General features: G+C 38.0%; 1 protein-coding gene across 1 annotated transcript in view; it reads right to left on the reverse strand.

Moving 5' to 3' along the window:
* The window catches only part of PRDM6 (PR/SET domain 6), a 119715-nt gene that overhangs the window by 21124 nt on the left and 76578 nt on the right, over window positions 1-22013 (reverse strand). Inside the window, exons 4-6 of the mRNA XM_018571095.1 lie at window positions 11690-11817; window positions 6965-7089; window positions 5111-5453 (exon numbers count right to left, since the gene is read on the reverse strand). Coding sequence (XP_018426597.1) covers window positions 5111-5453; window positions 6965-7089; window positions 11690-11817 — 596 coding nt within the window. The remainder of the gene's footprint in view (window positions 1-5110; window positions 5454-6964; window positions 7090-11689; window positions 11818-22013) is intronic.

A 22013-nucleotide genomic window follows, 5' to 3' on the forward strand; every position in this document is an offset into this window, starting at 1 on the left:
CCATTTTTTTAATAGGATATTATATTGTCCACTCGCTGCATTAGTAACATGCTGAGAATGGAACCAAGTGCTAGAAAGATAAAACTCCAGAATGCATGCCCAAGAGTTACATGAGCAGTGGGTAGTCACCCACTGGTTGAAGAGGGAAGATGTTTGATGCAAAAGAAACACCAGCAAAATAGCAGCTGTTAGAGCAGAAGAAGGGCAACTGAGAGGTGAATATGCATGTAAAGTTCCAGAGTGGAGTTCTAGCTAAATTTGTTTTTTCTTTTCAATAGAATGGGGAATGTTAGAACATCTGCCAGGTTTTTATTTATTGGTTAGAAAAAAAATGGTTTGGCTAGAGTTCCACTTTATTCTTTTTTTTTTTTAGAAAGAGTCTGAACACAATTACTTTCTTGTTTGTTTCATGCAAATATCCCTCATCAGCTGCCATTTCCAGATTTTTAGCCTAAACATTTTTTCTGCTTATTGGCAAGTCTTGCTGAGTTTTTGCTTTGCAAGACTCTAGAGCTCACATTTAATGTAACCAAATAAGTTGGCTCAGATCAGAACTCAGCTCAAAAGTGCTGTCCTGAAAATATGTCATAATGGAGATTGTGATGTCCTGGTATTTAGCAAAGTAGATCCTATCCATATCGATTGTAACCCTACATGAAAATGCTGTCTTCGTAAACATTGAGAATAAGCAACCATAAGTCAATTTTATTTATAGGATTTTACATCCCAGCCCAGGGAGAGATTTTTTTTTGCACAGTCTGCAGTTTAAGTCTGAGGTCCCACTGCTCTTTTACTTTAATCTTTATTGAAGAAAAAATACTTCTCAAATATTTTCTTCCATATTATGTTACTCTATGGGGAATCGTGTTCCCTCACATCTGAGTAATACATTCAGCACATACAATTAGCTCCTAACAGTGGTTGTTTTAATGTGCGCATAAATCTCTTATTGAAATACTGTCAAATCAATAAGCCTTTTTTGGTGTTATGGAACTGGAGTGCACGGTAAAGAAACATTAGTCATCAGAAGAAATATGAGGTGCTATGTACATTCAGTGCGATTATACTAGCCTTACTCTGTTTATCTGTGGCCATCCAGTGACTAGCAGCTTATTAGAATAATCAAGACGCGATCTACATTGCAAAAGGTTGTATTACTGCAAAACCATCATACAAAACTATTTAACTAGATGCTAGACATAAATACTGAGCTCTGTCTTCACCCTATAAATGACTTTTTACTATATGAATTAATTTATTTCCTCTCAAGGCTACCAGCCCAAAAGTTTTGCTCCCGTATTGTATTTCCTTGAAAGTCCTTACGTGGACTTTGGTGATCAGGTCATACAAGCTGAGGCAAAACTTGTACATCACAATATGCAAGGCCTAATGCCCAGTGATTAAGTTCACAGTATTGTTGTGCTAGCCTATTGGGACTTGGCTTCTTCTCAAATCTTTGTAAGAAAATATTGGAGATACCTGAACAGCTGAAGTGACATTACCACTTGGCACAAAGCCAAGGTAGGTCTGTCCAAGCTGAAAAATTGGCAAGGAGACATCACCTTAAAAAAGCTTTGAGGGTGTTTAAAGCTTATTGGTGGATCAAATTATGCCTGAGAGAAACTTGACATTTCATAAAGGCTTATGCAACAGAGATATAGTTGTGATAAGACCTAGTTACATGTATAAGAAATATTTGTTTTGCTGATGCACAACTATCCACTGTAAAAGGTACATACGTTATGGCAGGACTTATAGGGTAAGCGGATCAGTTTTTCATCAAAATGACTCTCTTATCAGTTTCTCTGATCCTCTGATATTGTGCTTGAAAGCACAGTGATAAGCTCATATGTATGTAACTTTGCTCTATCCTTCTATCAGTATGCTGCTTCTCTGCATATGATCTGATTGGTGCTGTTGGTGCTGTTTCTTCATTTCACACTTCAGATTGCATAGCTCCGTTAGTTTGTGTCTTTTACATGTGCCTAGTGTTTAGCAGTAGAACACAGTAGAACTGGTATACCACTCCTTTCTCCCTGAAATTATGTGGAGTTGCCTTTCAGTTTATGTGCTTCTTCAAAGATCAATTTGGGTTAAAGGAGAACTATGGGGTCAGTGCTTTTCCCCATAGTTCTCCTTAGGGTAACGGGAGGACACAAACTAGCTTCCTCCCGTTACCCTAAGCTCAGTATACCGCGAGCTACAGCTGGCGGTATACTGAGACGCCGGAGCGGATCCCGACCTGGACGTCGGGTTCCGCCCAGCTGCGTGAGTGACAGCTGGCTCTGCCTATCTAGAGGCAGAGCCAGCTGTACCCGCCCCCTCCCCGTCCGTTCTGCCAGTCAGCGCTGGCAGATCGGAGCGGGGAGAGGGGAATCCAGCCCCTCCCCCTGTCACGGCAGAGAGCCGTGACAGGATCGAGAGGTGAGCGAACCCGGTATGTGTTCGCTCACCTCCCGATCTACTGAGCCGACCTGTGACAGTCTCATTGTCACAGGTCGGCTAGAACTATGAGGTGAGTGGAAATCGCTCATCTCATAGTTCTCCTTTAAATTAAACTCAGTACTTTCAAAATCTCCACCTAACCCAGTTACAGCTGTGATACAATCACAGCTCTTTGGCCTGTGAAAAAATGACTCCCTTAAGTAAATGATACTCACGCATGTTCCTAACGTTGGCATATTTGTACTTGTATTTGCCTTGAATAAAATGCTCACCTTAAAAATGGGGTATTTTTTATAATACTGATCAAAAAGCAATTACAATTTCTGATTTCATTGCAATGAATTCAAATTCATTTGAATTTACTTGCAGCATTTATGTAAATATCTGGATTATTTAAAAACAGCATAAAAGACACATTTTTAGTATTTCATTAATTACATGTCTCCCCTTCTTGCTAGCTCTCAAGACCGTCAGATAAATGAGCTTTGATGCATAAATAATGACTGTATTACATGCACTGTGCCAGTGGCCAAAGTACCAGAAATTTGAATTCACTTGTTCAGCTAAATTTCATCTTCACTTCACAGCCATAAAATTCCATATTGACAAACGCTCAAACCAACTTTGACTCTAAGGTATCTGGTCAACATTTTTCTTCTGTATGGATATTAGTTTATTGAATAAATGGCATCTGTTTTCCTCAACATCACCACTAGAGCAGGTATATCTTTTTGACAGCTCCTCACGATTTATAGCTGTGCATGCTCTGAAGAAAAATAGTGCTAAGCAAAAAATTCCAATTCATTGCCTCTTAGTACTTAATTAAGTTCCTACATGCTGTACACCGCAGGTGAACCCTGCAATGACTGTCACATCAGCTCTGAGATGCAAGGCGTTCTCTCTCTGTGAGACATAAAGGCATTTATAGAATCTTGGCCTGATGTTTTCTACCTATGATGATCATTAATCTAACCCTGCATGATGGCCATGAGAAAACACTGCATAAATCTTGAAATGGAGACACACAGTCAACCTGCCTTTAAAATGTCATGTTTAGCTCAATACAGCTTATGAAGGTAACCCTTGTGTGAACCAGAGCCCATTTTAAACATATGGGCCTCAAGCAAAAATAAATGGAGTGTCCCCATCTTCCTTAGTAGAAAATAAAACTGTTATGTATGTATTTGTTGGTAAAAAAATATATATTTTCTGCCAGGTTTGCTGTACAAACATTTAAAAAGAAATATCATAAACTTAAAAGATAAGTCCCCTGACACATCAGTTTTGAATGGAGAGAAGTTGGTTTGATCACGTACCAGATTTTTATCATTGTGCTCAGAAACAGAATAAGAATCTAATGACAGCAAACCCATCACCAACTGTGTGAGTCAACAGGTAGCAAACCAGTTGTAAGATGGCCGAAAAGTTGGATAATGGCCGATTGAACCTGATTGGCTGCTGTGAGTGGTCTGAAAGTTCCTCTCTCAGCTGGATTTATGAATTAGGCCCAGTGGTTAGGAATAATATACAAGAGATTGAAGGGATAAAGTTGAAAATCCTGCCAAAATGCTAAAAAAATGTAAACTGTGTGCCCCAAGCCACTGACATCCTCCAAAAACTGATATCTAGTCTACATGTTTAAGTCATTTTTTGTCTAAAGATTAGGAATTGTGCTTGGCTACAAGCAGTGTTAAAGGGAACGTGTTTTACATTAGCATTGTTTATTTTGTTTAGTTTCGTTTAGTAAAGCGTGCCATAGAAAAAAATATTAATTTTGAAATCTAGCAATCAAACCTGGAATTGTGCTTGCTGCTGTGGTAGGAGTTGAGCACAAAGTTATTAGTTCAAAGTTTAAAGGGAACCTATGATGGTTTATGGCTACACCATACAGAAAGCCCAGCACTACCTTTTTGGTTTGTAGTTGCCTCTCTAAAATTAAGTATGACATTCCTGCCTAGAGAGAAGGACAGGGGGTGTTGTCTGACCCAGCCAAATGTATTTTAGCAGAAATGCTGATGAGACTTCTATTCTCACATAGATCACCACTTGCTGGCGGTAAGTGGTAAATGGGAATATTAACATGCACTATTTCATATTTATCTGGTTTAAAGCAGATTGAGATCATTTTTTGATATTAAACATAATTGTGTGTGTGTGTGTGTGTGTGTGTGTGTGTATATATATATATAGTTTGAGTTTTTAGTATGAGTTTTTATCAATCTGTTTGACTATGTTTAAATTCCAGCACCCTGTAGCACCCAATCAAATTTCACTGTAAAGGAAACACATTGTAAAATATCACTGGCGGACTACAATATCATCATCATTATACTATCTTAATAAATAGGTTTGCTTATGCTATGCTAATAGGTAAAACTGATCCTAGCTGCTGCTTCACATAGCACTTAAAGTCTTTATAAAGCCAAAACTTTTTTGTAGTTTTCAAGGGAGTGGTTAGAACCCCTGCCAGAATTTATTTTGGAGTTCCTCACCAATTGTCTAAGAGGAACATTTTCTTCACTTTTAAAATGTTTATATCAGACACCTTCCTGGCACTTTTTTTTATAGGAGACTCCATATTTCCATATTGTCTGCCATTTGTCTACTTCCCCTCATTAATATGTAACTAATAACCTTTAGGTACACCCATACCGTCTTGTTTTACCTGTCTGGATTCTGGGTGCACACATGCATCTGTAGTAGAATCCGTTGGGTAAAAGTCTTAAAGCATTGTCCACATTTCCAAAGATGCCAGTCACTGAATTCTGAGTTGAGTTGGCTTGTTGAGGTTGGACTGGCAAGCACTCGCTGGTTTTTAGCATTAATTTGGTTAAATCCTGTATCGAGAGGCCCAGATTTATCCAGAAGAGAATAGTTTCTGTTGCATGGAGTCTGTGGGAAAACTATGGACCTTTGCAATGTGGAAGAAGGCAACTTGCCATTTTTGTTGAAAGGCTGCAGTGCATCTTGCCTGGTCATGGCTTCCATAACTGGTGATGGGACATTCACTGCAAGAAACACAGTAAAAGCCAATAAATACCATAGGTACATATAGGATGCATATCACAACAATATTATACTGGTGTTCAAGAAATAAAGACTTCAATTAAGATGCATCAATTTCTTATTTGCAGAAGTTATGTATCTATACTATATTGTAAGCCTGTGAGCATATACTGTCTTTTTCCTTGTCCTGTTTCTTAAAATAAAGCTCAAAGAGAGAGGAGAGAGATGGAGAGCAGGAGAGGGTGTCATACAAAACTTAGATTTAATGCAGAAGAATATTAGCTACATCAACACAGCTCAGGAAAAATAAATGGTGTGATATGCCTTTTATTCAATTAAATAACAATTCCAGGGAATATGCAAAAAAAAAGCAAACACTGCAACTATGCTAAAACTAATGTGCACTGTATTGAAACAAAATGTCATGCATACGTATTTAACATATCAAACCAAAAATCCTTCAAAGACAGTGGAAACCAATGACCAGACCAGTGGGCAGATCCACTAACTCAAGTGCAGTGATCTCACCAACAGCTCTCCAAAAGACATAGGGGTCTATTCACAAAAGGGTGAAGAGTTTGGAGAAGGCATTAGAAGGAAACAATCTAGGACAACATAGCTGAACTGGAAAGTGAGCTGAATTGGAGAATTTTTCCAAATCAGATATGTTGGCCTAGATTGTTCACTTCTCCTGCCTTCTCCAAACTCTTCCCCCTTTAGTGAATTGACCTGATAATAATCCAACATATGATATAATGTGCCAGAATCTACATAAGACTAAAATATCAGGTTTGTGTGCAATGACTCCTTAATTTGTTGTCTATTAAATGTATATTAACAGAAAAAAAGACAGCAGTTGCCATAAACAGAATGGGGTATGGATATATTTGAATGCAATTCTAACATATACCAATTTCCTCCTTGCTTTAATGTACATAATACCTGAAATAATCTTATGAGCACAATGGAGGGTGCATTAGATGCAACTGCATCAAAGTATTACTAGGGGCATCCGATCTTGTGTTGGTTATATGTTTAGATGAAGCACTGAGATCTTGAGGAATGCTGAATTCAGTTTTACTTGCTTAGAAGAACATTAGATGTAAGAATATGGCATTGTGAAGAGAAACGTAGAACTCCCTGTGTATCATAGATAAGCATGCATATAGAGACATATCTACAGCTCAAAAAACAAATTACAGTACATAGATATACAAACACTGAAATGCATGCAAAAAATAAGTACCTCAATCCACCCTGAGCAAGGCACAGACTCAGGGTAGTCAAGAAGTAGCCTGCTATACCAAAAAATGGGTTTATTCTGTGTTGGCATGTAATAAATGTAGTACGCTCCAAAAGACATGTCTTCAAGTGCAGGAAAATGAAACTTAAATAAAATATGGCTTAATGCTGGATCATTAACGGCTTCTTACACAATACATAGGCCATGGGTATGCTTAAATTTTTGTTGTTGTTGTTCTCAAGTAAATAAGTAATAATGTCAGCTCCTTACAGTTTTCATCCTGAGCAATGCACTGCAATGGAATCCCAAAGAACGACGTGTAGCTGTCATTGTACCACACCAGCAGTTCTGTGCCACGGGGAATGTCAATACAAGCTCTGTAGAATATGCTGGATCTGGTAAGAGAACAGAAAATCAATCATTGTTCAACTATTTACTCCTGACAGTCTCACTTACAACACTAAAATAAAATGACTTTCTATGTGGAAGAAAGTTTCACAGTTTAAGTAAAAATATATTTTTGTTGTCAGGCTAGTTTGGACAGACAAGGCAATATGAACAATTTTTCGAACTACAGATAGCTATGTGGTACTGATTTTAACATATATCTTTTTATCTCTCTTGAATCCTGATTACATTTATTTATTTTGTACTTTCAGGAGCACTTTACTAAAAACACCAACCTAAACCAACTTTACTAAAAACACAGAGCTTCTCATATAAAGCCCTATGCACACAAGGCCAGGTTGGGCAGAAGCCACCAGTATGGACATTGCAAACAGAAGAACACAAAAGCTCCTTGCAGATAGTGTCCTTTGTTTAAATAACATTTAGGGCCTTCAATACTGCAGGGTAGAAGGGCAATTTTCACACTGCAGTGTTCCACTTATTGAGCACATCAAAAGGCAACATGGTCTGTCATTGCTTTATACAGTTAGCTATTCGCACACACCTATGATTCCAGCTACAAATATCCACTGATTCTTGCCAATGGAATTTACAGTGTATCTTCAATCGCAAGTGTTAATAGGGCCTAACATTGTTACTTTTGTATAAACTATAAAAAAAAAGGGATAAGCTTCAATCTGGATATGATGTCAGTTAAAGAACCTGATGATTTAAATTTTTTTTTTTTTTTTAAATAAAACGTGTTTCTATTAAACCCTTAGTTTACCTTAGTTAGCCCTAAATAACTCCTTCCCCCTCTCCCCTAAGCTGTTATTTTCCTGCTTTTGTGTATATTTAATTTTTCTAACCATTAATATTTACATTATTCATTTTGTTTGTTTAGTGTTTTATTAAAAAGTGCACAACTGAAAATGCTTTTATTTTATTTGTACGTAACTGTGAAATGCTTTGTACCAGAATCATAATTTTTGTGTTATTTTGAACAGGACAAATTAAAGATTAAAATGTATTTGTTATCTATAGTGACACCATTTTTTTTCTAACTAACACTGATCAAAGAAAGTGCAAGTTTAGTTTTGCTTTTGTCTATTGCATGAAAAATACAATCATTTTAACAATACAATATCATCAAAAGAAAGCCTTGTTTGCGCTAACAAAAGTTATGGCCGAGTTTTGTTGACTAAACAGACCCATAGAAGAAATGTAAAAATTGCTCTGACCCATAGGGTGCGTACAGGTTCAGAGCTGAAGTGGTTAAATATTTATTTGTAAATTAAAAATTATAGCACTTAGCAGATAAATAAAGTTAAAAGGGTTCAAATGAGCTTTAAAGTAGAAACTGTCCTTTCATAATTCATCCTTAAAGTAATATTAAACTCTCAAACTTTTTTAATAATTAATCCAGATCAAACAAATATGCATTGTCCAGCAAAAGCATTGCTTTACATTTTTGCCCAAACACTTAATATCATCATATTTCTGAAATGCTGCTTCCAAGTCTCTCAGCTTGGCTTCCCTAAACTTCCTGTCCAGTACAAGATTACAAGGGGTAGAGCAGACTCCAGCAACTGTTCACCTACTGGCTTGGAGAAAGGAGTTGGGAGGAGAGGAGTCGGGGGAGGGAAATAGCTTGATTTGCTGTGCCTGTGTGTTTGTGGACAATATAGTAGGAATCCAGCTGCACTCCTTACCAGAAAAATAATAAGCCTGCAGAGCAGATGGGTGCTTGTAGCGACCACAGACGGCACCGTGGACATATAGAGTAAAGTAAAAATTGTCACCAGCACACCACGGATATTCACAGCAAAAAGTCCTTTAATGACAGATTGCCATTCAGTACAAGTGCTTTCGGGGTCTCAAAAGTACCCCTTCGTCATTCTGAGCCTGATGAAGTGATTTCAAATAGTTGAAAAAGCTTAAAATTCTTTTGACTTTAATATCACTTTAAAGTTTACAGCAGAAAATGCTACCACTTTCATTTCAGCAGCTCAGCTCACTCCCTCTTCCCAGCAGCCAGCCTTCTAACTCCTAATCCCTAACAGAGAGTGCTGGAACTCAACTTAAACTACATTACTGCTTGTGAATTTTAGTGATCAGTTGCTCCACAGTGGCTATAACTACAGAGGTCAGTGGGGATTTGTTTCAAGTTTATTTTCTGCTTGTTAAGAATGTGTAAATATTTAAATATCCATAGACTGACCATAGTTCTACTTCAAATTGGAAAATGCCTCAGTTTTAAAGACTGTCAGATTCGTTTGGACAAAAGAGACATGAAAAGTCTCTTTTAGCAAAAAAAATTTAAACTGGAGAACACGCTTTTTTATGTATACTACACAGCACATGCACAGGAGCACCCTGGGAAATGGAAGAGAAGGTGAGAAATATGGCATTGATGGTGTCTGAAAGAGCAGTGATCTGAGCCCTGACCTGTCACCCTTGGAGGAGGTTGCACTGACAGGTAAGATCAAGTAAGTGTACCCTAATGTGCAAATGTGCTGTGAAAAGCTGCACATTATGTCAAATGCCCACCCACCACAATGTGGAGTTCTTTAGCATTTATAATGTAATTAACTGAATTGCTTGACATCTTCAGTTTAGAAATAATAATTAATATCAGTGTACGCTATCTAGAAAAGTCAATGTTATATTATTTCCTAGTAGCCTATCTACAACAAGTCATTCTGCTACAGCTAGAAGGTTTCTCAAGAGGTCTTTTTTTAATCCATCTTTTGAAAACAAAAATTGCAGATTTCTGCAGCAAAACGTACATCATATTTATCTGGAGAAAGTTTTCCAATTACAACTGAAAATATTAGATGGAAGTTTTTAGTAAAAAACAGAATGACTTCATATAACTTAACATCCTTTCCATAAAGAATTATCTGTAACAGGATAATTTGTTTGTAGTGTAACAGTGCGGACATATGGGAGTCCGTCTGTAAATTTTTCACCGGTGTGAGATATGCAGTTGTCAACATATTTTGTCACCACAAACTGCCTCTTGGCAACAGGATCACAAAGATCAATAGAAAAGTGCAGATTCTCAATATTTTACTTGCAGCTGCAAAACTTCCATTTATCTTGTTATTCTCTCTATTTACAGCCATTTTGTCTCACGAGGGCTCTGCTGGCTAAGCAGAACTACCGCTTTCTATGAATATCTGACAGAAACTCTCAGTTTGGGCTGTTTTTGTTTTCCCTCCATAAACTTCCACCCCTCCACTGCCGCAATGAAAATTCTCTCACTGCAGATTAAAAAAAAAAATCAATAGTTCTCAAAGTTGAGAAAAATCAAATCGACTTTGTACTCCACCATTGCAAACATTTCATCTTTCACTTTGGCTCTCTCTAACATAAACAAAGCGGAGTAGCAAGCGAATGTACTAAAAACCAAATGACACAGTTTGCTGCTGAAAGAGCAGAACTGTTTTCAAGCAATGGGTGGTCTCGGAGGGTTGGGGTAGGCTAAAAAATAGTGTAAGCATTCACCATTTCTTCCAAGCAGATAATGCGTCCAAAACTCGCACAACTCTCTGCATGGTGAAGTACATCAAAGGGATTTTTCTCATTTCGGATAATATTTCCTTTGCTGACATGTATTTAGTATTGTGGTTGGATGACTCATAAAGATAGCTTCATGGCGTCCTAACGCTGTTGAAGTAGAACACATGCCAACGGACATTATTGTCAGCCTCAAAATAAAAACAAAACGTTCAACCGAGGGTCAATCAATCACACAGCTCTTTGAAGAAAATTCCATTTAGATATTAGACATCATAACACAGGGAATTCAAACCAGCTGACTTTTTGTGAAAAGGACAACTTTGGACAATATAAAAATAGGCCGATGCCTTAAGTGTTCCCTACCCAGAGCGCTCCGATCTTTGGTGACTGAAAAGAGTTTATTTAATTTTCATGGTTCATTGCACTGAAAGCTGAAACATCTGAAACTGTGCTATACAGAGTTGTTAACATCTCATTAGGATTTAAAAAGTGCTGTAAAAATGTCCGACCCATGTAACTGATTTTATTTTCAAGGATCAGATTTGCCTTTTTAAAATGTCTTTCATTATATTTTAATATAATATTTCCAATATAAGAATGTTATTACATTGGTCTGGGATAAATGCTTATGGGCTTTATTGGGTTGTTTTTCAATATGACCTCCTCAGCTTCTCTTCAATCATCAGAAGTTTTAAAGTGACACTAAACTCAGGAGTTAAGTCTTAACTATAAAATTTATTTTATTTGTGTATCACTCATTTGTAGAGCCTCAAATCATCTCTGAATTGGTGCTGACATGGTCCCTGTGTGTGTTGTAAAGTAGCCACCACTCTAATCTCACACTCCCGTGATGGACTACAATATCAATACGAATTAGTAACCTAATCGTGACTTTGCGCAGTGACTTTGCACCACTTTGCACAGTTTTCTGCAAAAAGTGGTGCATTATCTGACAGAAATGCAGGAGGTGCCAATATTTTTGCCCATGACGGTATATATATATATGTGTGTGTGTCATATTGTAGCAGGACAACTTACCTTTATATATATATATAATGTATAAAAATATTTGTAATACATTACCTGTATTGAACGACAGTGAGATTCTGCTCCCCGCAGTGCCTGGCACATCGGACGTACCTCATCCAGCTTGACTTACTGGGTTCTCCTCCATCAATGAAGTGCTGGAGTGTCCCATCTTGGTCATATATCTACAGGGGAACGAGGTTACAAGTTCAGTAGGAAGAAAAAATCATCAATCTTTCATTACTTTGTGGCTTACGTCTCATATATCTTAGGTAGGGATTTATTACACCAACATTTGTCACTGGTTTATGGAATCATGAGACCTGCTGAACATGGAAGAAAAAAACATACTGTGATGTGCTATAAATTGACCGTGTCTTATCCAACCAATCCTTCATACATTTAATTAATAGACAGAAAGTACATCACTAGGTTCCCCATACAATCATTTGGCTAACTAATTGTGTAACAAAGTGCAACAGTCAGAGGAAAGCTGCAAAGTGTATGGTAAATGCCACAATAATGGTATATTGCTGAATGAGTGTAACATATGGGTGTCATAACATGATTTTTAAAAACCCTGTCATCAGAAAAATATTGGCTGCCATAGCTGACCACCCTCTGAAAATGCTACATGTGTGATGTCCATTCTAAATCTTGTTTTCTTTCAGGGTCCCTGACTCTGTACAGACTTGACCCCCTCCCTCTTACTTCACTTGCTGCATTCTAGGGCAGTAATTTGTAAAGCATTGATACAGGGGATCAGCATGAGAGTAAGGGAGCTATTTTTGAAGGGAGGCATCGATTATTTATCGGATGAAAGATTCCCTTTACAATATTCTGACTACTGCCCCTATTTAGAGAAACCCTTATGCCAAAATGTGCAAAAAGGAAATGCACAGGTAAGCAGCTTTTATTATATTTAAACTCTCTTAAAGCTGAACTCCAGGCAGATAGAAAATACATAAATGAATGCAGCTTTGTAATCTTAGATACATCATTAAATTTATTTTTTTAATTGCAAGCATTGTAAGTCCTTGAATTTGTCTTGATATTGGTCTCTTGCAGTCTACTGTACAGTTTTTACAGCAGAGCTTAGAGAAGAGGATGGAGAAGCAGCACAAGGAACCAATCAGGTGTGCTGCAGTGCAAGGACTATGTTGACAGGAGAGAACAGAGTGACAAAGAGATAGGCTCATTTGTGTGATCTTTCTCATTTCCAGTCACAGGGTGGGGGTGTGGAAAGGCCTGTAAGTGAAAGTAATACTGGTATATCTGGTCTCCTGCTAGACAGTGCTGTGCGGCAGATTTATTCTCCAATTCTTTAGTTAAGCAGCCTCAATGAGTAAATATTCTCAAATCTTTTAGTAAATAATCCTATTTTCTCTCTACCTCTTCCTCTCTCTACTGTTACTTTGTCAGATAGCAGAGAGGCAGAACAAGCATGAAAAATAGAACACAGTGTAAGGAGTGAGAAAAGTGTTTTCTTTGTATTTAATATATTAATAAAACTATCCTCCAAATACACTTCTCCCTATATGCAAATAATTTTTTGTAAACTTGTTTCTCCCTTCACGTGTCTTGAATTATAGACAATAGATACTTTTGTCTAAGAAAGATTCTTGCTGTGAAATATTTGAATTAGTAAATAAATCCCAGCAATTTGGTTGATTTACTAAATGCAACTAGGCTGTTGACTCTGCAAAAGAAATTTACATTTTGCACAGGAATTTTCTCTTAGCTTAGTGAATGAGGTGAGGCTTCCACTATCCAATCATATGCAAAAACATAATATTGTATATATTCATATATATTATAATATAATGCAATCATATATAGTAATTGTCCACTATTAAAAATAATTGCATATATGTCACAATATACTAAAAATAAAGAGTGGGGTTTATATTCAAAAAGTGTAAATAAAAGCCTTATGAATCCTTAAAAATGATAAAACCTCTTTTTTGGATATGCTTTGTTGTATTGTTCTTCCATAGAAATATATATAAACCATTTAGGTATCCAAAGTAGTCAAGTTAAATGATGCATGCTGATGCTGCTAAATTTGGCCTGTGCATCTAGGTAGGGTTGACCTCTGGTCATGAAAGGGTTAACGAATCCTCCAAGCACTGTCTCATATCAATGTGTAGCTGTAGTTTAGGTTATTTGGAGGATTGAACTCACTGGTATTTTAAAATTTATTTTTATACCTAACAGACACTTATGAAGGATGTAAGGGTAGGGTTATTAAAGAAAAAGGTTATACCTGGCCGGGTGAACCCTTTGCTCACAAATAGATCTAGTTGGATTTTTTTTTTTCGTTATTCTGCCTTGATTAAGAGTTTAAAATGTGCAAAATGCAGTAACCTATAGCAACCATCCACCAATCATCACTTCATTAAGTTTACTTCAGTGTAACGGGATACTATGGGGTCTATTCACTAAGCTGCCGTAGGCAGCCGAGTGAGTGACCGAGTTAATGCACACTGCGCTATATCAGTGCCAATGTCATTGTCTTACGGAATAAGACAAATTTGATCAATCACTGTCCAAAAATCATAGTAAGTTCCTATAACAAGTACAGCCAAATAACTATGATTATTAAATTAGCTCTCTACTTTGATATCGGTACCCTCTGTTTAAGTATGATAATATAAATCTATTTCCAAGTATAATATTTTAGAATCACACATGTTCTGTAAAACTGTGACCTTTAGTTTATTAGTTTTTATGTAACTTGTAAGCTTGCCAGGGTAGGGATCTCATTCCTTATGTATCTTTTCTTTGTTATGCAGATTTTGCTATGCAGCTGTGAAAATGTGTCTGTGGATCTGTATGATTTACTCCTGATATGGTTGTTGCTATTGTTATTAGAATCACTCTTGTTGCAAGTATTATTATTATTATACAGGATTTATATAGCGCCAACAGTTTGTGCAGCGCTTTACAATATAAGGAAGACATTACAGTTACAATACAATTCACAACAAGATGGTAAGGAGGGCCCTGCCCGTGAGAGCTTACATTCTAAAACCTATTACATTATTACTATCATGTTTTATGAACTTTTTATTTAATTAATGTGCGGTGGACATTATTACATACACTTAGGTTATCATGAATGGTTCTGACAATCAGTCTGGTGATTCAGGAGGATTTCCAGAGAGGGACAGTCTTGCAGATATTTTAGTCATTTAGTAAACAATAATGTTGCATTTTACAGATACACTAAGGTGACAGGATAACCTAAGGTCATGCTGAAATTGGATTTACTGCTATTATCTGACAGTATAGATATGGAAAGATCAGAACAAATTCTTAGCTGTCTATTTCCCCATGATATGTCCTAGGAAAACCCCATGCATACAGTAGGCTTCCACAAAGTTTTATTAGTGAAGGTATCACTGAACGTAAACAGCTTCAAGTCAGGTATCTAAACCCAAAAACAAAATGTAAGATATTGCAGCTCATTACTCATTACTCATGTGGTGACTGCATTGTTTTTTCAGGCTTATTTTCTTTTATTCTCATCTGGTGATTATGCCAGTAACACACTTTCTGTCTTAGGGTGACAAAGGTCACTTGCTGTGCTGTAAATATAGAGGAACAGAGTTGTCAGGGCTGCTTTCCTGATTTAGAATACTAACAACCCCCCATTTACATAGTGAGGAGGAGTTTTATAGTTCAAAGAAGGTAACTGGGAAAACTGATAACATTGTTTGAGAAATTCAGTTCAGTACACAGAAGTAACAATGATACTGGAATTCTGGCAGGATTTTTCTGTACCTAAAGAAAATGTTTTTAACGTAGAAACAGGAAACAAACATAGACACTACATCTATGGACTGGTAGGTTACAATATATTACATTTTTGTTCCTGGGTTTACACATCCTTTATGATATAAGTGGTTCAAAGATCGTATATTTCAAGTTGTATGTTTGTACACTAGTGGTACCTAGTGCTTTTTTTGCAAAGTTGTGTATGAGCTGGTAATCTAATGGAACTTCACATTATTATCAGTATTTGCATCTAATCCACGTTGTAATTATAGGAAAAAATGTTTGTAGCTTTAGGCTGCCATATCATATATCTAATTTAGAGAATAATGTCATTTTATTTATCATTTTCTTATTTCTATCATTTTTATTCTTTCTATGGCATTGCATGTTTTGCATTAAGTATTCTTCTTGCAGTTTAATGTATGACTGCGTATTTACAAGAGTAATATAAGCTTTTTAATGTAAAATTTAAAATAATTATTGAAGTTTCAAAATATAAAGTACTTAATTTGGACAAACAAGAAATACCATAAGGAAGTAAATGTATTATGTTCTGCCATTAAAGGTGGGTTAAAGAGGATACTTTTGTGTAATACCCTCTTTTCTAGGGAGAGACCTACTGATGCCTACTGATGAAATGTGGAATTGTAGAGTGACCATAAAAAAAACCCAAAAAAGATTCTTTGCTACTGAATTCCAATGGGTGGAATATTTCTGTTTCTCTAGATAATCAAATATATACCTTGACATAACTTGGTTTTATTGGGGGAAAAAAAGAAACAATTGGGCAGAGCTAGCAGTGACAGCTAGCTCCGCCCAACTGTTTGCTATTGGCCGGGACCTGATAGAGCAGTGCTCCCCAACCTTTTTATCGCCGCGGACCGGTCAACGTATGATAATTTTACCGTGGCCCGCTGAGGGGGAGGACGTTGATTGTTTATATTTTAGATTGTTTTGATTTAATTATTTTAATTTAATTGTATTTAAAAATGCCTTCAAAATAAAATACAGTTACACCAAAAAATGAAAGCGTTGGAATTCTTCACCTATTCCACCACCGAAAAACTGGGCGAGATTACGTTAAAATGTGTGACCACGTCACTGGTCACACATTCTAACGTAGTCTCAAACTTTGATAGATCACATGCCTACCTGTAATCATTTAATCAGAGAAATAGATTATAATAGGGAACATTACAGTGTAATATTCCCCATTATAATCCACTTTTCTAATTACATAAAATAGCAGTACATAACAGAGAAATAGATTATAATAGGGAACATTAAAGTGTAATATTCCCCATTATAATCCACTTTTCTAATTACATAAAATAGCAGTACATAACAGAGAAATAGATTATAATAGGGAACATTACAATGTAATATTCCCCATTATAATCCACGTGTCTAATTACATAAAATAGCAGTACACAACAGAGAAATAGATTATAATAGGGAACATTACAGTGTAATATTCCCCATTATAATCCACGTCTAATGACATGATGTAAGACACCCCCCTTCCCCCGCTCAGACTCACCCTTCCAGGAGCAGCAGCCATGTGTCGATGTGTGCACTCACTGCAGGGGGCAGGGCGGGGCGTGTGACACACACCCGTCTCCTGTGACTCACCTCCCCTCCCGCCGCCTGTTACTATAGACGCGGCCGGGGAGGTGAGTCACAGGACCCGCCCCCTCACTGTGAAGCCCGTCGGCAGTGCGGGGCCCCGGTGTTCAAACACCGGGACCGTGCACTGCCATATATTGCATGACCGGACCGCACTGAGACTGTGCAGCCCGGTACCACTGAGACTGTGCTAGAGTCTTCTAGCAGGTCCCGTCCAATGAATAACAACTGGGCGGAGCCGGCCATGACGTTCACGAGCTACGGCTGATCTTTCGGCAAGCTTTGTGAATAACCCTCTAAATGTGAGATTTTAGACCATCACAGGAGCGAGCTTGGAGTACTTTACAACACACACAGGGACCATGGGGAACAAAAGTAGCCACCTTTCAGAAGGAAGGACAATGTCAGAACAAATTAAGAGATGTTATCTACATTTTTGTTAATAGTTAAGGTACTTGAATATATTTGTAAGATTTAACTCCTGAGTTTACTGTCACTTCAAGTAAATAGGGCCCTGGACAGTTCATCTTGTGACCAAAACTGCAGCACTGGTCTCTGTTGGAGGGGAGGACCACTGTTTATCTATTGCTACTGACTTGTTTGCTATTTCTGAATTGGACCACTCCATGTGTATGGAGATTTAACCAATAGCCAATGTGAATTTTTCTTTCAGCAGAGACCACGAGACCAATGTCTCAGCTTCACAACTAGAGTTAAGGTCAGGTGCTATCCCCCAAGGGACAAAAACACAGGTATGACAGAATGTCATAGTATGTCAGGCATTTATTTAACTGGTTATACTGACTGGTTTTTATCTTAACTATTTATATGCATTATTATTGATAATAAGATTAGTAATACTGCCAAATGCCCTTCACGGGACAACACCAAAATGCAATAATGTTTTGATGATTACACATTGATTTATTTATGAAACAAAGATTTAAAAATATGCAATATTTTCGCAACATAAAATTTTTCTGTCTGCAATATAAAATAATTTTAGTTTCTAATGGTCATTCTATGCACAGATAGTTGTTAGGCAATGGAATTGTGGTGTTGTTGCCCGTGTCCTTTGATTTCGTTTGTCCAGCAATATTTTTTATTATTTACAGTATGATGCAATATGTAACAATGGAATGTAATAAACAGAGAGTCTTATTGCTAAATATTTGAAACCCCTTGCCTGGGACTGGCATCTTGCTGAAATTACTATCCTGAGTTCTGCTTCTCGTAAAGGAGATCCTCCCATTAAAGACATTCTATTAGGAGCAGATCAAACAAATTTGCCATATGTAACATTTTCACTTTTCCTGTTGTCTTGTTTAATAGCAGCAGGCATTATAGAGGTTTAGACGTCTGCTGTGGTACTTCAGTTGTATTCATATTCATTGTAAGTCATACATCTTTTGTGCTCTTTTTGAAAGATTATATTTGATTCAAAAGTTATACATATTACCGTATTTTTCGCTCCATAAGATGCACTTTTTCCCCCCCCAAAAGGCAGGCAAAATGTCTGTGCGTCTTATGGAGCGAAAATTCCCCCCAGGTCTCGACAATCTCCTGCACCAGCAGCCCCGCCGCCTCAGCTGTCACACATACACCACACGCGTTCTGCGGCTCCTGCAGGGTGATGTGTATGTGTGAGTAAGAGCTGAGGCGGCGGGGCTGACAGTGTACCGGATAGAGCCAGCGAAGACAGTGTACCGGATAGAGCCAGGGCTGCCACTGCTGCCGCTGTCTAACTTCTGAGTCTGACAGACTTCTCACCTTCCTGTGTCATGGCACATGACAGGGAAAGGGAGGAGTCTCAGTATGCAGAAGTTAGACACAGGCAACACGGGCAGCGGCATTGGGGAGGCGGTAAATAAAGTGGTTTCACTGCCTCTAAACAATACATGTAGTACCAGCGTCCCCTACACTCCCACACATGTGTCTTATGGTCAGGTGTGTCTTATGGAGCGCAAAAAATACGGTATGTATGGAAATTACGTGTACAGGAGCACCCAAGAATTAAGTTGTGGTTCTCTGGTTTGACATATATAAACAAATCTCAATGGTCACTACATTTTAATGTGATTCTTTGTGTACATTTTTAACCACTGCATATGTAATCGAGCAAACGAACAACTATTCTAAGCAAAAACTAACAGGGTTATTCACAAAAGGGTGAAGAGTTTGGAGAAGGCAGGAGAAGTGAACAATCTAGGCCAAAGTAGCTGATTTGGAAAAATTCTCCAATTCAGCTCACTTTCCAGTTCAGCTACTGTGGCCTAGATTGTTCACTTCTCCTGCCTTCTCCTGACTCTTTTGTGAATAACCCTTTATAAATCTGCATTGAAATACTATAACATCAAAATAAAAATAATTAATAGTATATCATGACTGGCCTTCAACGACCATAAATCACCACCATCTTCAGGTAGGAGGATGAACAGCCTGCTGCTGTCAGAGTCTTGCTCTTGAGTCTTTGGAAGAATCTTTAGCTTTCTGTACATGTGAACTAATGACTTACATGCAAGTCAATGACAGGCTCTGAAAATGACAGATGGCACAACTTCATCTTTTTCAACATTATTGTCAATAAAGGGGCTGGCCTGGTGGGGAAAGTGCCCTCCATTATATATCTTTGCTCTTATAGACAAGATGCCATATGTATGATTTCATACTATTTTCATTTTGGATATGGAATGGTTAAAACTCCCTATCTGTTTTTGTCTGTGTTCCATTAGGAAGAGTTCCCTTCACACAGACGTTCCATGGCAAATGGAAGAGGCTGGAGTGCATTTTCACAGGATACTGAACTCCCACCTATGCCAGGAGGCATGGTAATTTTCACCCCTACTTCAGGGCCAAGCTAGGTATTTTTTGTGGGGGCGAACAGTTTGTTTACAAATGGCTTTTTATAGACATTTGTGTTGGTGGGGAAAGGAGCTGGCATTGACCAAGCAAGGTCCATTTTCATCTCCTGTCCTGACAAAACAGGAGGTGAGAAGAAATCACTTCAAAGTGAGGGAAGAACAAATTTGCCATATGTAACATTTTCACTTTTCCTGTTGTCTTGTTTAATAGCAGCAGGCATTATAGAGGTTTAGACGTCTGCTGTGGTACTTCAGTTGTATTCATATTCATTGTAAGTCATACATCTTTTGTGCTCTTTTTGAAAGATTATATTTGATTCAAAAGTTATACATATTACCGTATTTTTCGCTCCATAAGATGCACTTTTTCCCCCCCCAAAAGGCAGGCAAAATGTCTGTGCGTCTTATGGAGCGAAAATTCCCCCCAGGTCTCGACAATCTCCTGCACCAGCAGCCCCGCCGCCTCAGCTGTCACACATACACCACACGCGTTCTGCGGCTCCTGCAGGGTGATGTGTATGTGTGAGTAAGAGCTGAGGCGGCGGGGCTGACAGTGTACCGGATAGAGCCAGCGAAGACAGTGTACCGGATAGAGCCAGGGCTGCCACTGCTGCCGCTGTCTAACTTCTGAGTCTGACAGACTTCTCACCTTCCTGTGTCATGGCACATGACAGGGAAAGGGAGGAGTCTCAGTATGCAGAAGTTAGACACAGGCAACACGGGCAGCGGCATTGGGGAGGCGGTAAATAAAGTGGTTTCACTGCCTCTAAACAATACATGTAGTACCAGCGTCCCCTACACTCCCACACATGTGTCTTATGGTCAGGTGTGTCTTATGGAGCGCAAAAAATACGGTATGTATGGAAATTACGTGTACAGGAGCACCCAAGAATTAAGTTGTGGTTCTCTGGTTTGACATATATAAACAAATCTCAATGGTCACTACATTTTAATGTGATTCTTTGTGTACATTTTTAACCACTGCATATGTAATCGAGCAAACGAACAACTATTCTAAGCAAAAACTAACAGGGTTATTCACAAAAGGGTGAAGAGTTTGGAGAAGGCAGGAGAAGTGAACAATCTAGGCCAAAGTAGCTGATTTGGAAAAATTCTCCAATTCAGCTCACTTTCCAGTTCAGCTACTGTGGCCTAGATTGTTCACTTCTCCTGCCTTCTCCTGACTCTTTTGTGAATAACCCTTTATAAATCTGCATTGAAATACTATAACATCAAAATAAAAATAATTAATAGTATATCATGACTGGCCTTCAACGACCATAAATCACCACCATCTTCAGGTAGGAGGATGAACAGCCTGCTGCTGTCAGAGTCTTGCTCTTGAGTCTTTGGAAGAATCTTTAGCTTTCTGTACATGTGAACTAATGACTTACATGCAAGTCAATGACAGGCTCTGAAAATGACAGATGGCACAACTTCATCTTTTTCAACATTATTGTCAATAAAGGGGCTGGCCTGGTGGGGAAAGTGCCCTCCATTATATATCTTTGCTCTTATAGACAAGATGCCATATGTATGATTTCATACTATTTTCATTTTGGATATGGAATGGTTAAAACTCCCTATCTGTTTTTGTCTGTGTTCCATTAGGAAGAGTTCCCTTCACACAGACGTTCCATGGCAAATGGAAGAGGCTGGAGTGCATTTTCACAGGATACTGAACTCCCACCTATGCCAGGAGGCATGGTAATTTTCACCCCTACTTCAGGGCCAAGCTAGGTATTTTTTGTGGGGGCGAACAGTTTGTTTACAAATGGCTTTTTATAGACATTTGTGTTGGTGGGGAAAGGAGCTGGCATTGACCAAGCAAGGTCCATTTTCATCTCCTGTCCTGACAAAACAGGAGGTGAGAAGAAATCACTTCAAAGTGAGGCAAGCCACATCTTAGACAGCTGCCACCTTAACAGGTGTTCACACTGAAATAGTTTTCCCTCTATTCATGTTTTGGTGAAAAATTATATTTTTTCTACCTTTCAGTCCTGTTGACAATGGTGAATCTCTCCAGATTTACCCACAGACACCAATAAATACTTACCCTTCCCAACTTTATCCAAACTAAAAAAAGCTTGGGCTTTAGAAACGCAGAAGGGGTT

The sequence above is a fragment of the Nanorana parkeri genome, unplaced genomic scaffold (assembly GCF_000935625.1).
Source record: "Nanorana parkeri isolate BGI_ZX_2015 unplaced genomic scaffold, ASM93562v1 scaffold40, whole genome shotgun sequence".
NCBI classification, from domain to species: Eukaryota; Metazoa; Chordata; class Amphibia; order Anura; family Dicroglossidae; genus Nanorana; species Nanorana parkeri.